Here is a 16,234-nt window from a genome sequence, read left to right as displayed (position 1 = left end):
AAATCCTGGAGGCGTCCCTGGGTAGTCTTTAGAGAATTCGATAAAGATGAAGGATGTGGCGACGCCGTTAAACCGTATAGCGTTACAGAGTCGGGACTGCTCTCTTCAAGTTTGATAACATCAATTAATGGCGGGGCACTACAGAGGTGAACATCATCATTCAAGAAGACCCGGAGGTGCCAAAAATACTTTTTTGTTGAGATAAAAAGTGACAGAGCATTCTATAACTGTTGCCATCAGGGTTGGTATACCCTTGAACTACGAAGGCCATAACATGTGATAACGTTGAAGAGAACCCAGCTATCTTGTTTGTCCATGTTTCGATTTTTACATTTTCCTTGGCTAAGTTTAGTCTTGTCTATGACAAGGACAAGGTACAAGTTTGTCAGAGAGAGTACAGTATGATGCTATCGAGCAAGTGGATCGTATTTTTTAACAAAAAAGGTCTGTATCAACATCTATTCACTCTCGCATTAGATATGGAGTCTTCAAAAGATGTTACTCATAAAAACGGTGTTGTGTAGCCAAATAGGTTCTCGGGAAAGCCGTAAGTGCTGTAGCAAGACTGCACTGGGCACTAAAACATGATGAAAGAGTAACATTTGGTGTCGTCATGGGGGTGGGCTACGTTTTCTTAAAGGCAATCAAAGCAATATTCGGGCCCAAAATGTGGGAATAAAAAAAATGCTGAAATCTTTGTGGTAGTGACATTTACTAACGCTATTTAGTACATTTGCGTAATAACTTCATACTTTGAGTATTTCAAAATCGCGCAAAAACGTACGATGCTTCCCTTAGTTTCACGCGCCTACAAAAACCCTGGCGACAATTTTCAGTGAGTTCTCACATCACAACGACGTCGTATTTTTGGTGATAGATTTGTCGCTATACATTGTGATAGTGTTGTTTGAACTAATTATGTATAGAAATGACTAAATAAACCGACTTTCAAAATCCGATTTTCGGGCCATGATATTGCTTGGGTTTCCTTTACGCTTGTAGCACTACTTACTAGTCAACATTCAAGTCACCACGTCCCACACGAAGTTCTGTATGGCCCATTGACATTTGCCACCTTCCAGACAGTGTGGCACCGCGGAATGGGGCGGTAAAGCATTAACACGGTACACGGATGAAGTACTCACCTTGTTCTTTGGTAAAATTGCGTAATATATCCACGCTTTATGGAGAAATCAATTACAGGCTTCCACGCCTTATTAGGTGCCGTGTTTCAGAAGGGATTTTACATGCTTTCTTTGTTTTCTACTCCTTTAAACCTTTACGACTGTAGATTAATACACACGCTACCAGGCTACCTGAAACACTGAAGTAATATTAGCGGCTGGGAGAAATATGAGTTGAAACTGCCATGCAGGGTTTTACTATAAAGGGGAAAATGTCCACCATGGTTTTAACATCGTCATGTTTGAAGAGGTACCGTGAAAAACGCGAACATAAAACCACCGCGAATGTTTACCCTTTACAGTACATCTGTCCTTTTTCTAAATGCTACTGGCCTGACGGTTAAAATTCTCCAGGCTAAGATGCATAACGACTGAATACGAGTCTGTAACTTGGGTATCAGTATGCATAAAGGACTATAGACTGTTCTTATGCATACTAGAGCGGCTGATGGAAAAGAAAGAACCCGCAAGGGAACCTACAGGACATATTGTAAACTTTATTAGCGTAAGAAATAGTTCCTGGCACTTCTTCATAGTGTCTATGTGTCTGTTGGGTCTCTTCAGTCAACGTTTTTGAACACACCATTCTATCGATGTGTTCAAGAAAGTATCCCGCGGTGTATTCCATGAATGCGGACCAGAAATCTCATTGATTTACCATTCATTCAACAAACGTACTTAAACGTTTCAAAGCTAGGAGTATCCAGACGAGTGCTCTTTCTCTTCAGTTTGCATTCACCACACGTTTCAACGCTAGAAGTATCCAGTCCTCTCTCTTTAGTTTGCATGCACCACAAAAACAGAGGTTTGCCGGGTGACTAGTTGTAGTCTTGTGCCGCTTCAGTGCACCTGTGTGGCTAGACAAACAGACGTCACCTAGTGTTTCACGCAAGAATTGCAGCCGGCATGGCGTTGCTAGGAGTTCTGCTTTTGTCTGTATAGCAACCACTCGCGTGAATTCAAATATGTAGGTTACATCTTACTTCGCAACTGATGCAGGTCATTTGCATAGTAGTTGTATGCTATACCATGGGAAAGTTGTATTGCCATTTAGAGAATGGAATTTATAAGAATATCGTCGGAAACGACGAGACGCCTTTTTGTAATCCCTTTGCGATTCGCATTGTAGAGTATAGCTGACTGTAATATAGTTTTATTGCCAAACTTTGCACATTCTTAACAAAATCAATACGTTTAGCTATCATATCCTTGACATATTCCATTCAAGATTCCCCTGACATTTTTATGCAAAGAGTGTGTTTCGGCAAGCTGTTCAAAATTCATCGCGATGGGAAAGAAAAGGCTGAGACGTTGGAAGACATATGTTCCTATTATCAACATTGTGTCCGTCGGAACCAAGGCTATCTATCAGCATCTTAAAGTGATCCGCTCCATTGTGAAGAGATATGGACCATTCGTGATGACTATCTAAGGAAAAGGATGACTAGTTGGCCACCGTTTGCTTCATTTGAGAGAAATATAGATCGCCTCATCATTTCTGTTGTAATGTAAGGATGATAAGTTACATGTATGTTAGGACCGTGTTTTCTGACAATAGAGGCTTTAAAGCGAATCCACAAGGGTAATTCTCAGTATTCTACATAACGTCTACTATGATCTTAATTCGCGATGACTTAATGTCGAGGGAAAGGGAGGTTTTCCCAGTGTTAAGTTCGCGGTTGAGACAATGTTGTAGAACCGTAGACCGTAGTACAGAATACATATTGGCCGTGTTATGATTTCGTGAGAGGTTACAGCGAAAACAGCAGAAATAAAACCACCGTGAACTAGTTACAGTATGTATTATGCCGTTCGGTGATCATGCTTGTTCATGCCAATATTGGTAACATGACAAATAAAGACATCAAAATCTAGGACACATGAGATATAAAAGAGTGTGGCATTTATCATTGTACAAAACAATTTGTACAAATGGTAATTAACAACACCATGCATGTGGATATGTATTTAACATTGATCGTGACTTGACTAACTTGACTGTTCGTGACTATTCGTAAGGGTAAGCTGGTAGACTTCTTCAAACTTATAATGCAACATCAGGAATGTACAGAGGGTGAGATTATGTATTCTCCTTGCTTGAAGCTACAAATGACTAAGGAATTTACAATACTAATACGAATTTTTCAAACAATCCTGGCCATGGGGGGGGGAGAGATTTTAAAATGAGCAGTAAGTACAATATATATATTATGTTTTCTTCTTCTCGACTCAAACTAAATTCTGATTGCAAATTTACAGCCCTATGTATACACCTAAACGTATGTACAGGGTATATAATACTAATATAACTTTCAGCTAAAAATGGAACAATATTTACATATAGCAGCATTTGGTGTCAAGTAATATAAACATTGTATGTTACCACTATCATGTGACAATGGTATAGTTATCGGTTACTGATGCATTCTAAGACATGGATTTGTATACGTTGCGGTGGGATGCACAAATGTATCCAAAATGTACGTTTCGACAGCTAGCAATCGCCTGAATCACAATACAGCAGCAAATGGGGTTTAGGTTAAAATGGGCCAACATCAGTCTATTTAATAGCCTGTCTTATAAGTCTTGTATAATCTAGCATTACATTACATATGCACTGTCAGCGTTTGGAATTTTCATAGAACATAACGCAGCTAATATACCTTGACGAGTGGCATGATGTACCGATAGAAATCATTTTTTTGTTACAGTGTGTTGTACGTAATTAACAGCAAAAGCAGCTAACACTGGTGCAAACACTTTGAGATATATGTACTATTACGGTAATTATTTCTCTGTAATCTTCAGGATCGCGAGAATGAGGCAAACGATAGTCATGAGAAGATCGCATCTAAACGCAACGGCAGTGGCTACGGGGCATAAGTCGTCCTCTGCCAGATGACTGGTATTCATGGAGAGGATATCAGTCCCTCTCATGTCCAGGGGGTCCATACACTCCACATCAGCGAACCCCGTGTCGTTAACAAACGCCAATCTGTGTTGAAGGAATGAAAAGATGTTCGTATTTGACCAAAAAGACGTAAAGCTGTAATTGCTCTAAATCAACAACCTCACTACAAACTTACTGCTACATAAGATGACAAAGTCAACGCAACTATCCTGCACATTTTCAGCAGCAAAAATCATCAGGATTATAATACACTGCAGTATTACACGACAGTGACACTGGTCCTTATACTTAATCTATAGTTTTTTTATTACCTTCGCCAAGAATGTTATATTTTCGGAAGCGTTCGAGTGTGTGTTAGCATATGCATGATGGGTTGTCTTGATACTAGTAGTTGGTATAAGTTGGTATGTTGTTAGGTCTTGGTCTAGGTTGATAAGACCTCAAGTTGATTAGATCTTGGGGCCCCTGGCTGCCTGTTATGGTACTGCAGCAGAACTTCTTATTTTGATATCTCGTGTTCTGGACATGCTACGGTCGTGATTTTGAGTGGTACATAGCTCTTGTTTATTCATACATCTAGTATGAGCTACTTGTTGAAGGTGTGAAACCTACATATCCAAAGAAAGTTGCAATTACATAGTATGTGTGGAACTATGAAATACCAGTGTGTCTGTAAACGTTAAACGAATACATGTAACTTGTTATGTTAAAGTGGAAACTAAACGCCTTACCTGTGTGTGTTGTTCTGCACATATAGCACAAACTCGAGAAGGTCGTTACAGCAGCCCCACGGGTTGTCGTTCAAGGTCAAGTTTTCAAGTTCAGTCAACCTCCAAAGCTCGAAACCAGGAAAGTCTCTCAACTACGCACAAAACATAATGCTCGTCAGTATTACAGAAAGACATTCAAATTTCTTGAATGCATGTTTAGGATTCACTCCGAGAGTATCTTGAACATAAAACGTATCGAGAGCAAACAAAAATATTGTTGCAGTTTACTACGGCTTGTATAATAGTTGTAGCACATTTTCAGATCACATACTTCCTCCCAGCCACCGTTAAACTCTGGAACTCTCTACCACAGGACATTGTGTCTCTTAAGGACAAATGCAAATTTAAGACTAGTATTAATCGCCACCTTAGTGTCCCTCGCCAGCGCCCTACTATATAGATATGGGTCAGCTGCTAAGCTAAGGAATGGTGCTAGGCATAGAAAAAAAATACTGTGATCATTAGTTATGTTTTGTTGAAGAACATGTCATATTTCTTTAAATTTTGTTTCACTCTTGTTTTGGATAGCACTAAGTGTTTTATGTTCTAATTGGTCCATTCGTAGCTTTGATGTCGAAATGATATATTTATGACGAAATTTAAAGATCGTATTGGTCATCAACTCACCTCATTGTTGTGCAGGTAGAGTACTTTCATGTCCGGGTGAAAGGAGTTGTTGTGCACCAGCCTAATGGAGTTGTTCTGGAGATACACGTGCGACACGGAGAAGGGGAACGCCTCGTAGTTGGGTAACGCGTGCTCGGGGACTTCGGTGATCTGGTTACCTGCAAAGATTTACAATACGATGTAACCTTTCTCCTAAACAGATTATTCTTCGAAGCTGGTGTGTTACCCCGAAGGGCTGTTATACCGGCTATATAGAAACAACTTCTAACAACGGCTATATAGAAACAACGACATTAAAAGCTCCTGTCACACAAGTCCACGAGCTATGAATAAAATTTTGGGGCAGTTTTTCGCCCGGTGTTCTCTCGATTGCCGCGCAATTCTTATGGATCGGACGATTTCCGCAGGTCACCGAGTCCCGTTGAATATGATAGGATAGTTTTTCAGTCAAAAAGTGCACGCAACCCTCTGTCGATTTTAAAATCGGGCGATCTTTTGTCGATCAACTAATACGGCCGAATCTCGTTGGCTGTGTGGCGGGGGATTTGAAGGAAATCTATCTAAAAATGTAGCGTCATATGAACGTTGTCGTCACAATCCCAATATCATCAAAATCAATTCAATAAACATTTTAGGAATTCCAGACTTGTCTTACCTTCCAAGTTAACAGTGATAACGCTGTTGAGTGTCGACAGAACAGGAAATGTTTTAATCTTGTTGAAGCTCAGATCCAAGGTTCCGTTGATCACGGGTGCAGTTCCACGGAAGGCCTCTAGGTGGACCTCTTCGATCAAGTTGTTTGACAGGTCGAGTGAAAGGAGACCGTTGTTGATTACTGCGAAGAACGCATCTGCGACGGTGGATAAAAAAGATTAACGGTTAATTCATTTATTTATTCATTTCTATTTTCTTTATACAGGGTGAACGGTTAATCCATTCAAAATCAACCCGTATAACTCTATGTTGATACAGAGAATTGGGGCGTGGTGTGATATCTAAACATAACACAACGATGGAAAGTACCCTCTACCAAGCTGCTGATGTGGCCTGGCGTGACAAACTGTATCTATCGGACGACCAACTCCTCTGGTATGTTATCTGTCTATGTGGCCGATTTCTACTCTTTCCAGCCACGTCTATAGAGTGGAGAACACAGTTGGTCGGAAGATCGTTCAGGTCATTGCCCTGGATATGCATCATTACTGGCTTTTGAAGTTTAGTCATAGCACGACACAAGGGTGTTACGCTTGAAAAACGTACTTGATGAGTTATGGTCACAAAGGCTGTACAAAGAGACTCTCATGGCGAATACCTACATTTTAGTGTCCCTAACAGGACGTACTAATCCCAACCCCAGGCTACATAGTACAAAACGCTCCATAAATCCGTTACAAACCTTACATAGTCTGCTGGAGCGATGTTTATGACATTGTTAGTACAAGGGGTTGTATGCACAATATTGACGATATAGACCAGTCGTTGTTTCGACCAAACATTGACCAACAAGAAATAAGAACATACGTGTACGGTAGGACACTTACGACGGACGTTGATGATTCTAAACATTAGCCGAGAGATCATGCAGTAGTCAATCAGTCCGAATAGGTGGCTTGTTCAAGTATTATATATAAAAAGTCTTAGCCATGCCATTCCTATAATGGCGTGAGTTTTCCTTACTTGCTGATATGCCGGTGATTTTGTTGTGTTGTAGATTTAGGTTCAGAAGCCCCGGTAGGGACCCGTCCTGCAGCACAGCGGGAACGGACGTTAAGACGTTGTAGGACAGGTCGATGGTGTGTAGACTCGACAGGGTGAAGACATTCGCACGGTAAAACGCCGTTTCATTCACCGTACTGCAAGAGAGAGAAAGAATCTTTAAAATTTAGCATCAAGTTTTGCTAACTGTCTGTTTCGTCTGGCGTGTTGTGTTCCGACCTTCCGAACAATCTAACTAAAACATTCCAGAATGATTTTGAGCGTCTACTATACAAAAGTACAATGATCGTCTAGTATACAAAAGGACTACTTTTGAAAATGTGCTTTCAGGTCGGAAATGTAGGTCGGGCTAGCGCTCAACCACGACAACCAACATTTACATATCATCCATTACACTTTACTCCATTTGTGGTCGTTGTACAGTACTGAAGGAAATGACATTACATTCTTCAGAAAACTTTCAGACTTCTCTAGTGTATTCAACATAGGTTTCTAATCTACACAACCTTGTTTTTCTCTACAAACGTTTCGACTCTCTGTCTGCTGTCTTCATCAGTGTTAAATAAAATTGTTTCTAGAATCAGTGCAAAGTGAACTTCTACCAAACTGTGCTCTCGAAATGTCATTTAACAATGAGAAAGACAGCAGATAGACTGTCGAAACGTTTGTACGTAATAAAACTATGTTCGATTGCTTTTTGTGTCTGTATCTGTATCTGTCTTGGTATCTTTATAGCCGGTAAAACAGCCTTTCGGCGCATCACACCAGCTTTACCGCTGATGAACTATTCAAGGAGGTTATATGTGTTTTATTTGGAAGCACACATTGTTCATTGTTCATGAAACATGTCCGGAGACACAGATTACAAGGACCGCTGGCTACAGACTGGTCCGACACGACTTTGAGCAGGGTAGGCCCTACATAATCCCACCTTATGTTGTTATGCTGAAGGTCGACAGTAGTCAGACTGAGCAGAGTGGAGAAGGCGTCCGGGAGGAGGGAGGAGATGTTGTTGTAGCTCAGGTCCAGTACCGTGGTGTCCGCGGGGATGTTGGCGGGTAGAGAGAAGAGCTGTAGGTTGGTGCAGTTGACGGTAGTGTCGGTACACGCACACTGAGTCGGACACGCCTCGACAACCATCTGAAAAAAAGAAACAAAAATGAGAACTGTTTGTTAAGTTTCATATCAATGTGTTCTAATACTAAGTAGCATCCGATGTGACAAAGAATTTCAACCATCTTTTCCTCTGTCTTTGACACTTAGCCTTAGGAATACCAGCATATTCACCAGTATCTTGTATTTACAAATCACTTAAGTCTCATTCAACAAAGGCATTCAAATCCCATTCCCCACCCCCTGACCTATAACAAAAAAGGTAAAGACAGACCCAGATCTAATACATGTAAACCTTCGTAAAGAAAACACTACAACAGATTACTTTCATTCCATGTCTTTCATTTGTAACGTAAGCCATTTCTGACCTGATAATTTTGTCTATAACTATTAGTAAACTTGATATACACATGTACCATTATCTGTAAACTAACACATGTTATGTTTCTACGCACTAATTCATACCATGTACCATGTAAATGACATCAGTTCTAAGTGTGGAGGTATTTGAGAAAAGAAGTTACCAATGTCGACGTCCAGATCAGGAATACAGCGGTCAGCACGGTCGTTTTACGAACCGACGTCACCGCCGCCATCTTGGATGAGTCCCAGAGCCCAATACTTCCTGACGAAAGATTTGCCGGGAGCGTCTTAGTCTAAAGCGGACCGTGCGGTCGTTAGGTATAAACAACACTTTGTATACACCGTTACCAGGCACCGAAAAGAACCAGCATTACTCGCTATGATGCGGTTCGCTTTAAGCTATGTTTCAGCATATAGAGAACCAATAACCATGCAGGACTATCCTCTAAGCCTTTGTAGTACGGAAATCACGAGTGACGTAAATAATGACCTAATCCGCAATTCTCAAATATATTTCCTGATGTTAAATCTAAACAGCTAGTTATAATCATCAGCTGCAGGAAGCTAGACGAACGTTTGTGGAAGGATTTGTGCATTGCCTTTGCTGTGAAAAATGTCAACATTTTGGATCATACATGTACATCCCTTCCGTATTCACTAATACGGATTAATCCGCTCTTATAGCAGACATTTATCTATGTATCTTAAACAGTACGTAAGACTTTTATCGGCTGTTGCACGTCCTAATTGGGGTGTGCAAAGTCTTTCAACCTCCCGGCTTTTGCAGGCACCAAAACGCAAAGATATTGTCGTGACCCAGTCGTAAGGAGTGGGTGCACAAATATTTTGTCGACATAGTGCCGCATAGTATGACATCTACAACGACCTTGGTGACGACGGATCAGATTCAAAATCCATACGAGTTTGTAACTTACCTTTCCGTAAGTCCTAGCACAGAGAGCTAGGGTCTTAAAGTCACAGAGAACACGTCTTCTTCTGTAGACACTACTTCAGTAGAGGACAAGGACGACTTTCAGTCCACTTCTGTGGGCCAGAACTGGACGCACCAACGCACTATGAACGTGTTTGCCCAGGTAAGTAACCCAATATGCTGTGCAGTGGAGCAGCGACTTTCTATGGGTGAACTATTCAGGACCCCTCATGACAAACCTTGTACAAACATAGCGGGGAAATAGAACCCTACAGGTATACACAACCCGTAGCCGGTAAGACAAAACAACTAGTTTACGGTGACGAGCGACATCTTAAAATAGCACAGCGGGGTTGTTCGTGCCAACGTCATCCTACGTCTAAGACATAAATCTTGGTGGGTATGAAATCTATGGGTAAGTTAAGAATGGCGTATTTGGGTTATATACAACCATACTCCACCAAATGACAGAATGTGTACATTCTGTGACAATGATTGTATAGAAGATGAACTACATTTTGTATTAGAATGCTCACTATACGGAGACATGCGCAGATCCCTTGTAAGTTCCATACAACTGGACAAGAAATATGCGCATCTTGCAAATAACGAGTTATTCACATGTAAATTTTATAATGTCATCTTAAAACTACGATATAATTGAAAAACTATGTGAATTTGTGTACGAATGTTTCAAGAAGAGAGAAGAGACTCAGTAGATTTAGATGGAATATAACACAATATTCCTTTTGTTTTACTTCACGTTACCTCATGCATTGAGCCCATCTTGGGCATGAATATGTTGTAAATTTCATTGTCATTGTCGTTATATAAAGCAAAATTTATTTGAAGTGACCCAGTATTGTGTGCTATTTGACCCAGTATTGTGTGCTATTTTTCGTGTTTCTACTGTTGTATTGGGAAGTTCAATAGTCCAATTAGATACTGTAATATCGACATGGTTTCAAACAATGATCACAATGATCAAATAAAACCATTCATTCATTCATTCATTCATTCAAGCCCCTCTGTGACCCTCGCGACATTTCTCAATCCCCTAAAGACTAAAATTTCGCAATTTGACGGTCGCTTTGTACAATCTTCTCCTGGCGGTCAAGAGTGGTACTGCCGATTGGACTCTCATGGCCGTGTATCATAAAGACTTTGAAAAAGCAAAGACTTGATATCTGTCTTCTTTGTCATAAACGTCTTTCTATGATATCATTATTAGTGAATAATTGTCATAGTAGATACAATGGTGACTGACGAAAATAATGGGGAAAGAAAATCTTATTGTGGGACTATGATCAGGTAGTAGGGATGGTAACTATAGTACGCAGGTTTACCAAGTAGTTATGTTGGGGAAGGACATAGATTGATCCAAGGTCCCTTTGTATTCCCAGACATTGTATTTGAACAGGAATAGACAAATAAAGACACGTGTAGTGATTTATGCGACTAATTTATTCCAGTGCAAGCTGCAAGCAAGACTATATATGATTTCCGATTGATATTCCAAACACATTTATCATGACCGAGCAATAAAAAACAAAGGCACAGTTGAACAGTTTTGTGAAGAAATTGATCTAACGTAGTCCCAATTTATGGCACTGTTCATTAACATAGACTGTGCTCTTACTGTTCATTAACATAGACTAGGCCCTTACTATTCACTAACATAGACTGTGCCCTTACTGTTCATTAACATAGACTGTGCCCTTACTGTTCATTAACATAGACTGTGCCCTTACTGTTCATTAACATAGACTGTGCCCTTACTGTTCATTAACATAGACTGTGCCCTTACTGTTCATTAACATAGACTGTGCCCTTACTGTTCATTAACATAGACTGTGCCCTTACTGTTCATTAACATAGACTGTGCCCTTACTGTTCATTAACATAGACTGTGCCCTTACTATTCATTAACATAAAATGTGCCCTTACTGTTAGTTAACATAGACTGTGCCCTTACTATTCATTAACATAGACTGTGCCCTTACTGTTCATTAACATAGACTGTGCCCTTACTGTTCATTAACATAGACTGTGCCCTTACTATTCATTAACATAAAATGTGCCCTTACTGTTAGTTAACATAGACTGTGCCCTTACTATTCATTAACATAGACTGTGCCCTTACTGTTCATTAACATAGACTGTGCCCTTACTGTTCATTAACATAGACTGTGCCCTTACTGTTCATTAACATAGACTGTGCCCTTACTGTTCATTAACATAGACTGTGCCCTTACTATTCATTAACATAGACTGTGCCCTTACTATTCATTAACATAGAATGTGCCCTTACTGTTAGTTAACATAGACTGTGCCCTTACTGTTCATTAACATAGACTGTGCCCTTACTGTTCATTAACATAGACTGTGCCCTTACTATTCATTAACATAGAATGTGCCCTTACTGTTAGTTAACATAGACTGTGCCCTTACTGTTCATTAACATAGACTGTACTCTTACTGTTCATCAACATAGACCGTTGCCTTACTGATCATCAACATAGACTGTGCCCTTACTGTTCATTAACATAGACTGTGCCCTTACTGTTCATTAACATAGACTGTGCCCTTACTATTCATTAACATAAAATGTGCCCTTACTGTTAGTTAACATAGACTGTGCCCTTACTATTCATTAACATAGACTGTGCCCTTACTGTTCATTAACATAGACTGTGCCCTTACTGTTCATTAACATAGACTGTGCCCTTACTGTTCATTAACATAGACTGTGCCCTTACTGTTCATTAACATAGACTGTGCCCTTACTATTCATTAACATAGACTGTGCCCTTACTATTCATTAACATAGAATGTGCCCTTACTGTTAGTTAACATAGACTGTGCCCTTACTGTTCATTAACATAGACTGTGCCCTTACTGTTCATTAACATAGACTGTGCCCTTACTATTCATTAACATAGAATGTGCCCTTACTGTTAGTTAACATAGACTGTGCCCTTACTGTTCATTAACATAGACTGTACTCTTACTGTTCATCAACATAGACCGTTGCCTTACTGATCATCAACATAGACTGTGCCCTTACTGTTCATTAACATAGACTGTGCCCTTACTGTTCATTAACATAGACTGTGCTCTTACTGTTTATTAACATAGACTGTGCTCTTACTGTTTATCAACATACTGTGCTCTTACTGTTCATTAACATACACTGTACCCTTACCACTCGATTGATATCTTTTGCCTAACTAATTCAGCGCTAGTTATAACAATGCTCTGTAATCTATGTGTATATGTACATTTACACTTTGTTTTGGGGAGCGTACACTGACCTAACAGGTACATACGTAAGCCTATAACCTGGCCCTGTACCTGTGTGCTGAAACCAGCGCGATCTTATAAATATAAGAATACCCTTCACAGAAACACCGACTTCGCAGTATAACAGTTTCACATAGTTCGGAGTTTGTAAGAATAGGGCCGGTTTTCTATACAACGCAGTTACGTTTAGTAAGCTGGGAGTTGGGATTGACATTGATTTATCTAAGATATTTTTCTTTCTCCATATAATGACATCCAAACAGGCATGGAAAATGAAAGCACGTGTAGTGATTTATACTAGTGATTCATTCAATTCACAAGCACAAGATGCAAACCACACTGCTGAATATGATACTTCTAATTAATAAACCTTATCCATCCATATTGTATATCAATATCTGCATACATGTTTAAAACACCCTTTAAATTCACCAGAGAATTATAGAACACATTGAAACTTAACAAGTATTCTAAAATTGATCTTGACTTTCTATTTGTCACTTCTCCTTTAAATATGATATGACGTTAATTTATGACATGTTGTGGATAGTTTGGTCCCTGCACCATACTCTTTTTTACTTTATCTATCATGTATATAATGGATTATATATACTTGTATATAATTGATCGTATATAATTGGTTGTTTATAATTTCATCTTAGGGTATAATTGACCACATTGTATGTTGTGTGCCTTTCGCTTTATAGTTTCTTTTTGCTACTCTCTTGTTAATAATCACAGGCTAAGGACTGCAATACATAGCTAGTAAATTACTTGATTAAATGCATGTTGTGAAATTGGATCAAAAACGTGTGCTAGTCCTGGCGATCATTTTGCAGCTGCTTTTCACGATTTACAGTATTGTCGAAACTTTCTTTTTTTTAAAAAGGACGAACATTGTCATCCAAATAATCAAATCAACATGGTCTAAGCCGCCTTGAAAAAATGTTCACACCCGGGTCATGTTCACGGCAGCGTAGAGCTGATCTTCATCATCTTCGAACACATCATATTTGATCAGCCAATCTTTCAACCAATTCCTCACCCCTTCTGGTCCAACTATTCCCCTGCTCTCCAACTCGTCAACACTCTCCACAAGTTCCGTGAAGATGATGTCAGCGGAGTCGATTTTTAGGTGCTTCATGTAGTCCTCCCTGTAAGCATCCACGGTCTTCTTGTCCTAAGGAAGGCAAGAGATAAAAAAAGCATGTTCAAGTGCCGTACCAAAAAGACGTCTACGTCTTTGAAAATGTACCAAGTCACCTTTTCACCTTAGTTATGGTTTTGTCAGGTCCTGAGACATCAAAAATAGAAAAAAATGTATTTTCAGTCTTCTGTTCAGTCGATGGGAAATATAGACATAACTTGTGAAATGCTCTAGGCGGTCTAAAGAGGGACCTGCTTGAATGGAACCATTCAAAACGCCTTAAGTCTTACAGACTATGGGGTGTTTTATAAGTTAGTTTTGAAGTTTATATCAACATGGTCACATATAATCACAAACGATGCCCTATTTCAAACGTTCAGGACGTAAGGAAACAGAAAAATTTTACTTCAGTGACGACGTCTAAACATGACCTCAGTCAAAGCCCATGTGCAAACGCGGTTGATAGCTATGTAGGTTGACATCAACTGGACAGTGCATACTGGAAGAATATTCCAATGCCCACCTCTAGAATGTCCTTGTATCGGCCACACTGACTGATGCAAAGGAGAATACAACAGTTGTAATCGTCCGCCAGGGCACGAGTTTTCGTAAGCTGCGTGACGTGATCCGTGCTGGTGTCCCCTTGAAACGACATGACGAGGACGAGGATGCTCGACAGCCCCCCGCAGTTGTTAGCCAGGTTGGCAACCTGGTCATCGATTGCTGTCGTGCCTGGGAAGTCTATGATCTGAAAACAAACAGATCAGGTTGGCGCAAGCCATGCAAATAAACGGATCATAGGTACTTGCCATACAATCAAGAGATAAATATTACAAGCAAATGATCTTCAATGACTTCAAATATCAAAAAACTTACCACCATTCTATCCGTTCCCCTTGCCTTGTAGAGCCTTGGGGTCGTCGTGTGAGCTCTGTATCCCTTCTCAGGTACGACTACATCCCATACCTTCTCGATGAACGTGGATTTACCAGCATTCTGTGGTCCAAACAAACCAACAAAGCAAGACTTTCGCAAGTGCTGGCGAATCTCAAACAGGTCGCAAGTCATCTGGCAGCGACGGAGAGCTTCCTTCTGGGACTTTTTTGTTGCATTTTTCAGCATCTTTGATGCTTCAAATGGTTTCTGTTTCATAATGAGATCTACGTCTTTGTTCAGAAACTCCAGGCCCTGAATACAAAGAAAAGATAGCATCGAGGTGTGTTAGAAGTAGTTGTTACTGCCGCAAAAGTAGCTACCACAGCAGTCTGTTAATAGGAAAGTCGTATTCAAGTGATATTTGCCATATAATGTAATTACCGGTAGCGCTGAAGCAGTGAGAAACCGTAAAGGGAAAAATATGTGTAAAAATTGATGATTGAATCTAAGATGTTGATTGTGACTATTGCAGTATTACGATTAAGTCGAGTCGAAGAGAATATACAGCTAAGACATGATTCTAGAATTTTTTTCAGATTTTTCAAAAAGTTTATTTATAAAAGCAACTTATTAATGCAAAGTAACTTGTCAACTGTAAAGCGTTCCCTCTTCTATAACAGAAAAAAGTCAAGTTAATGATAAACTATGTTGGAAATGGCATGACCTTCGTTGCAAATCAGATCAACGTAAAGGCCTAAATAACACCTTACCTTGTATTTCTTGTACAGTGTGCGTTCCAAGGAATACACTGTTCCGTCATCGGCACTGGCGCCCTTTTCTTCCTTGTGCGGCGGTTTTGGCAATTCCTGTATCAGCATCCTGAAATCCATAAGGGGAATAGAATTTCTACTAATTCATGTCGAATCTTCGTAATGATGTACCTGTCTCTGGTTTTCTGTTAATTTTGGGAAAGACTGAAAATTATTTCTATTAGATAGATAGACAGATAGATGGATGGATGGATGGATGGATAGATAGATGTAGATAGATAGATAGATAGATAGATAGATAGATAGATAGATAGATAGATAGATAGATAGATAGATAGATAGATAGATAGATAGATAGATAGATAGATAGATAGAGATGTCTAACCTAAGGATAGCTTGGTAGTTTTGCTCTTCTTTCCAGAAGTACGTATACCAAGCAGCGGCGGCACCGGCAGCACCACCAGCGGCTGCAGCGGCGGCACCGGCAGCACCCGCCGCTCCGCCTGCCCCACCGGCAGCGCCA

At 40.0% G+C, this 16,234-nt stretch overlaps 2 protein-coding genes across 5 annotated transcripts; both read right to left on the bottom strand.

Annotated features, from left to right (window-relative positions):
* Positions 1 to 3,072: 3,072 nt before the first annotated feature.
* LOC136436435 (biglycan-like) lies at positions 3,073 to 9,974 on the bottom strand. Of its 4 annotated transcripts, none has more exons than XM_066430425.1 (8): positions 9,620 to 9,974; positions 8,846 to 8,977; positions 8,140 to 8,348; positions 7,170 to 7,345; positions 6,148 to 6,342; positions 5,493 to 5,650; positions 4,827 to 4,957; positions 3,073 to 4,179 (listed from the first exon to the last, which is right to left on the bottom strand). In XM_066430425.1, exons 2-8 carry the CDS (start codon positions 8,915 to 8,917, stop codon positions 3,972 to 3,974), a joined length of 1,149 nt encoding a protein of 382 aa, XP_066286522.1. In that variant the 5' UTR covers positions 8,918 to 8,977; positions 9,620 to 9,974; the 3' UTR covers positions 3,073 to 3,971. The 4 variants fall into 4 exon arrangements, with proteins under 4 accessions (XP_066286522.1, XP_066286530.1, XP_066286544.1 ...); XM_066430433.1 differs by having other exon boundaries at positions 8,846 to 8,946; XM_066430447.1 differs by lacking the exon at positions 8,846 to 8,977 and having other exon boundaries at positions 9,620 to 9,972.
* Positions 9,975 to 11,061: 1,087 nt separating this feature from the next.
* Positions 11,062 to 15,224, bottom strand: LOC136427888 (uncharacterized). Its single transcript, XM_066417104.1, has 3 exons — positions 14,942 to 15,224; positions 14,589 to 14,813; positions 11,062 to 14,098 (listed from the first exon to the last, which is right to left on the bottom strand). The coding sequence occupies exons 1-3, from the start codon at positions 15,215 to 15,217 to the stop codon at positions 13,868 to 13,870; spliced, it is 732 nt and encodes a 243-aa protein (XP_066273201.1). The 5' UTR covers positions 15,218 to 15,224; the 3' UTR covers positions 11,062 to 13,867.
* Between the last annotated feature and the right edge of the window lie 1,010 nt (positions 15,225 to 16,234).

Source organism: Branchiostoma lanceolatum, chromosome 1 (genome assembly GCF_035083965.1).
Source record: "Branchiostoma lanceolatum isolate klBraLanc5 chromosome 1, klBraLanc5.hap2, whole genome shotgun sequence".
NCBI lineage: Eukaryota > Metazoa > Chordata > Leptocardii > Amphioxiformes > Branchiostomatidae > Branchiostoma > Branchiostoma lanceolatum.
Note: the sequence above shows the minus strand (reverse complement) of the source record. Positions and strands in the feature narration are given on the sequence as shown.

What these genes read in the sequence shown, in the direction of transcription:
- LOC136427888 (XM_066417104.1), bottom strand. Translation starts at nt 15,217, where the DNA reads ATGAAACAGAAACCATTTGAAGCATCAAAGATGCTGAAAAATGCAACA. An exon ending in GGGGAACGGATAGAATGGTG is followed by an intron (nt 14,814 to 14,941) that starts GTAAGTTTTTTG and finishes GTTTGTTTTCAG; the next exon opens with ATCATAGACTTCCCAGGCAC. An exon ending in GATACAAGGACATTCTAGAG is followed by an intron (nt 14,099 to 14,588) that starts GTGGGCATTGGA and finishes TGCCTTCCTTAG; the next exon opens with GACAAGAAGACCGTGGATGC.
- LOC136436435 (XM_066430425.1), bottom strand. Translation starts at nt 8,917, where the DNA reads ATGGCGGCGGTGACGTCGGTTCGTAAAACGACCGTGCTGACCGCTGTA. An exon ending in CTTCAGCATAACAACATAAG is followed by an intron (nt 7,346 to 8,139) that starts GTGGGATTATGT and finishes TCTCTCTTGCAG; the next exon opens with TACGGTGAATGAAACGGCGT. An exon ending in AATCACCGGCATATCAGCAA is followed by an intron (nt 6,343 to 7,169) that starts GTAAGGAAAACT and finishes CCACCGTCGCAG; the next exon opens with ATGCGTTCTTCGCAGTAATC.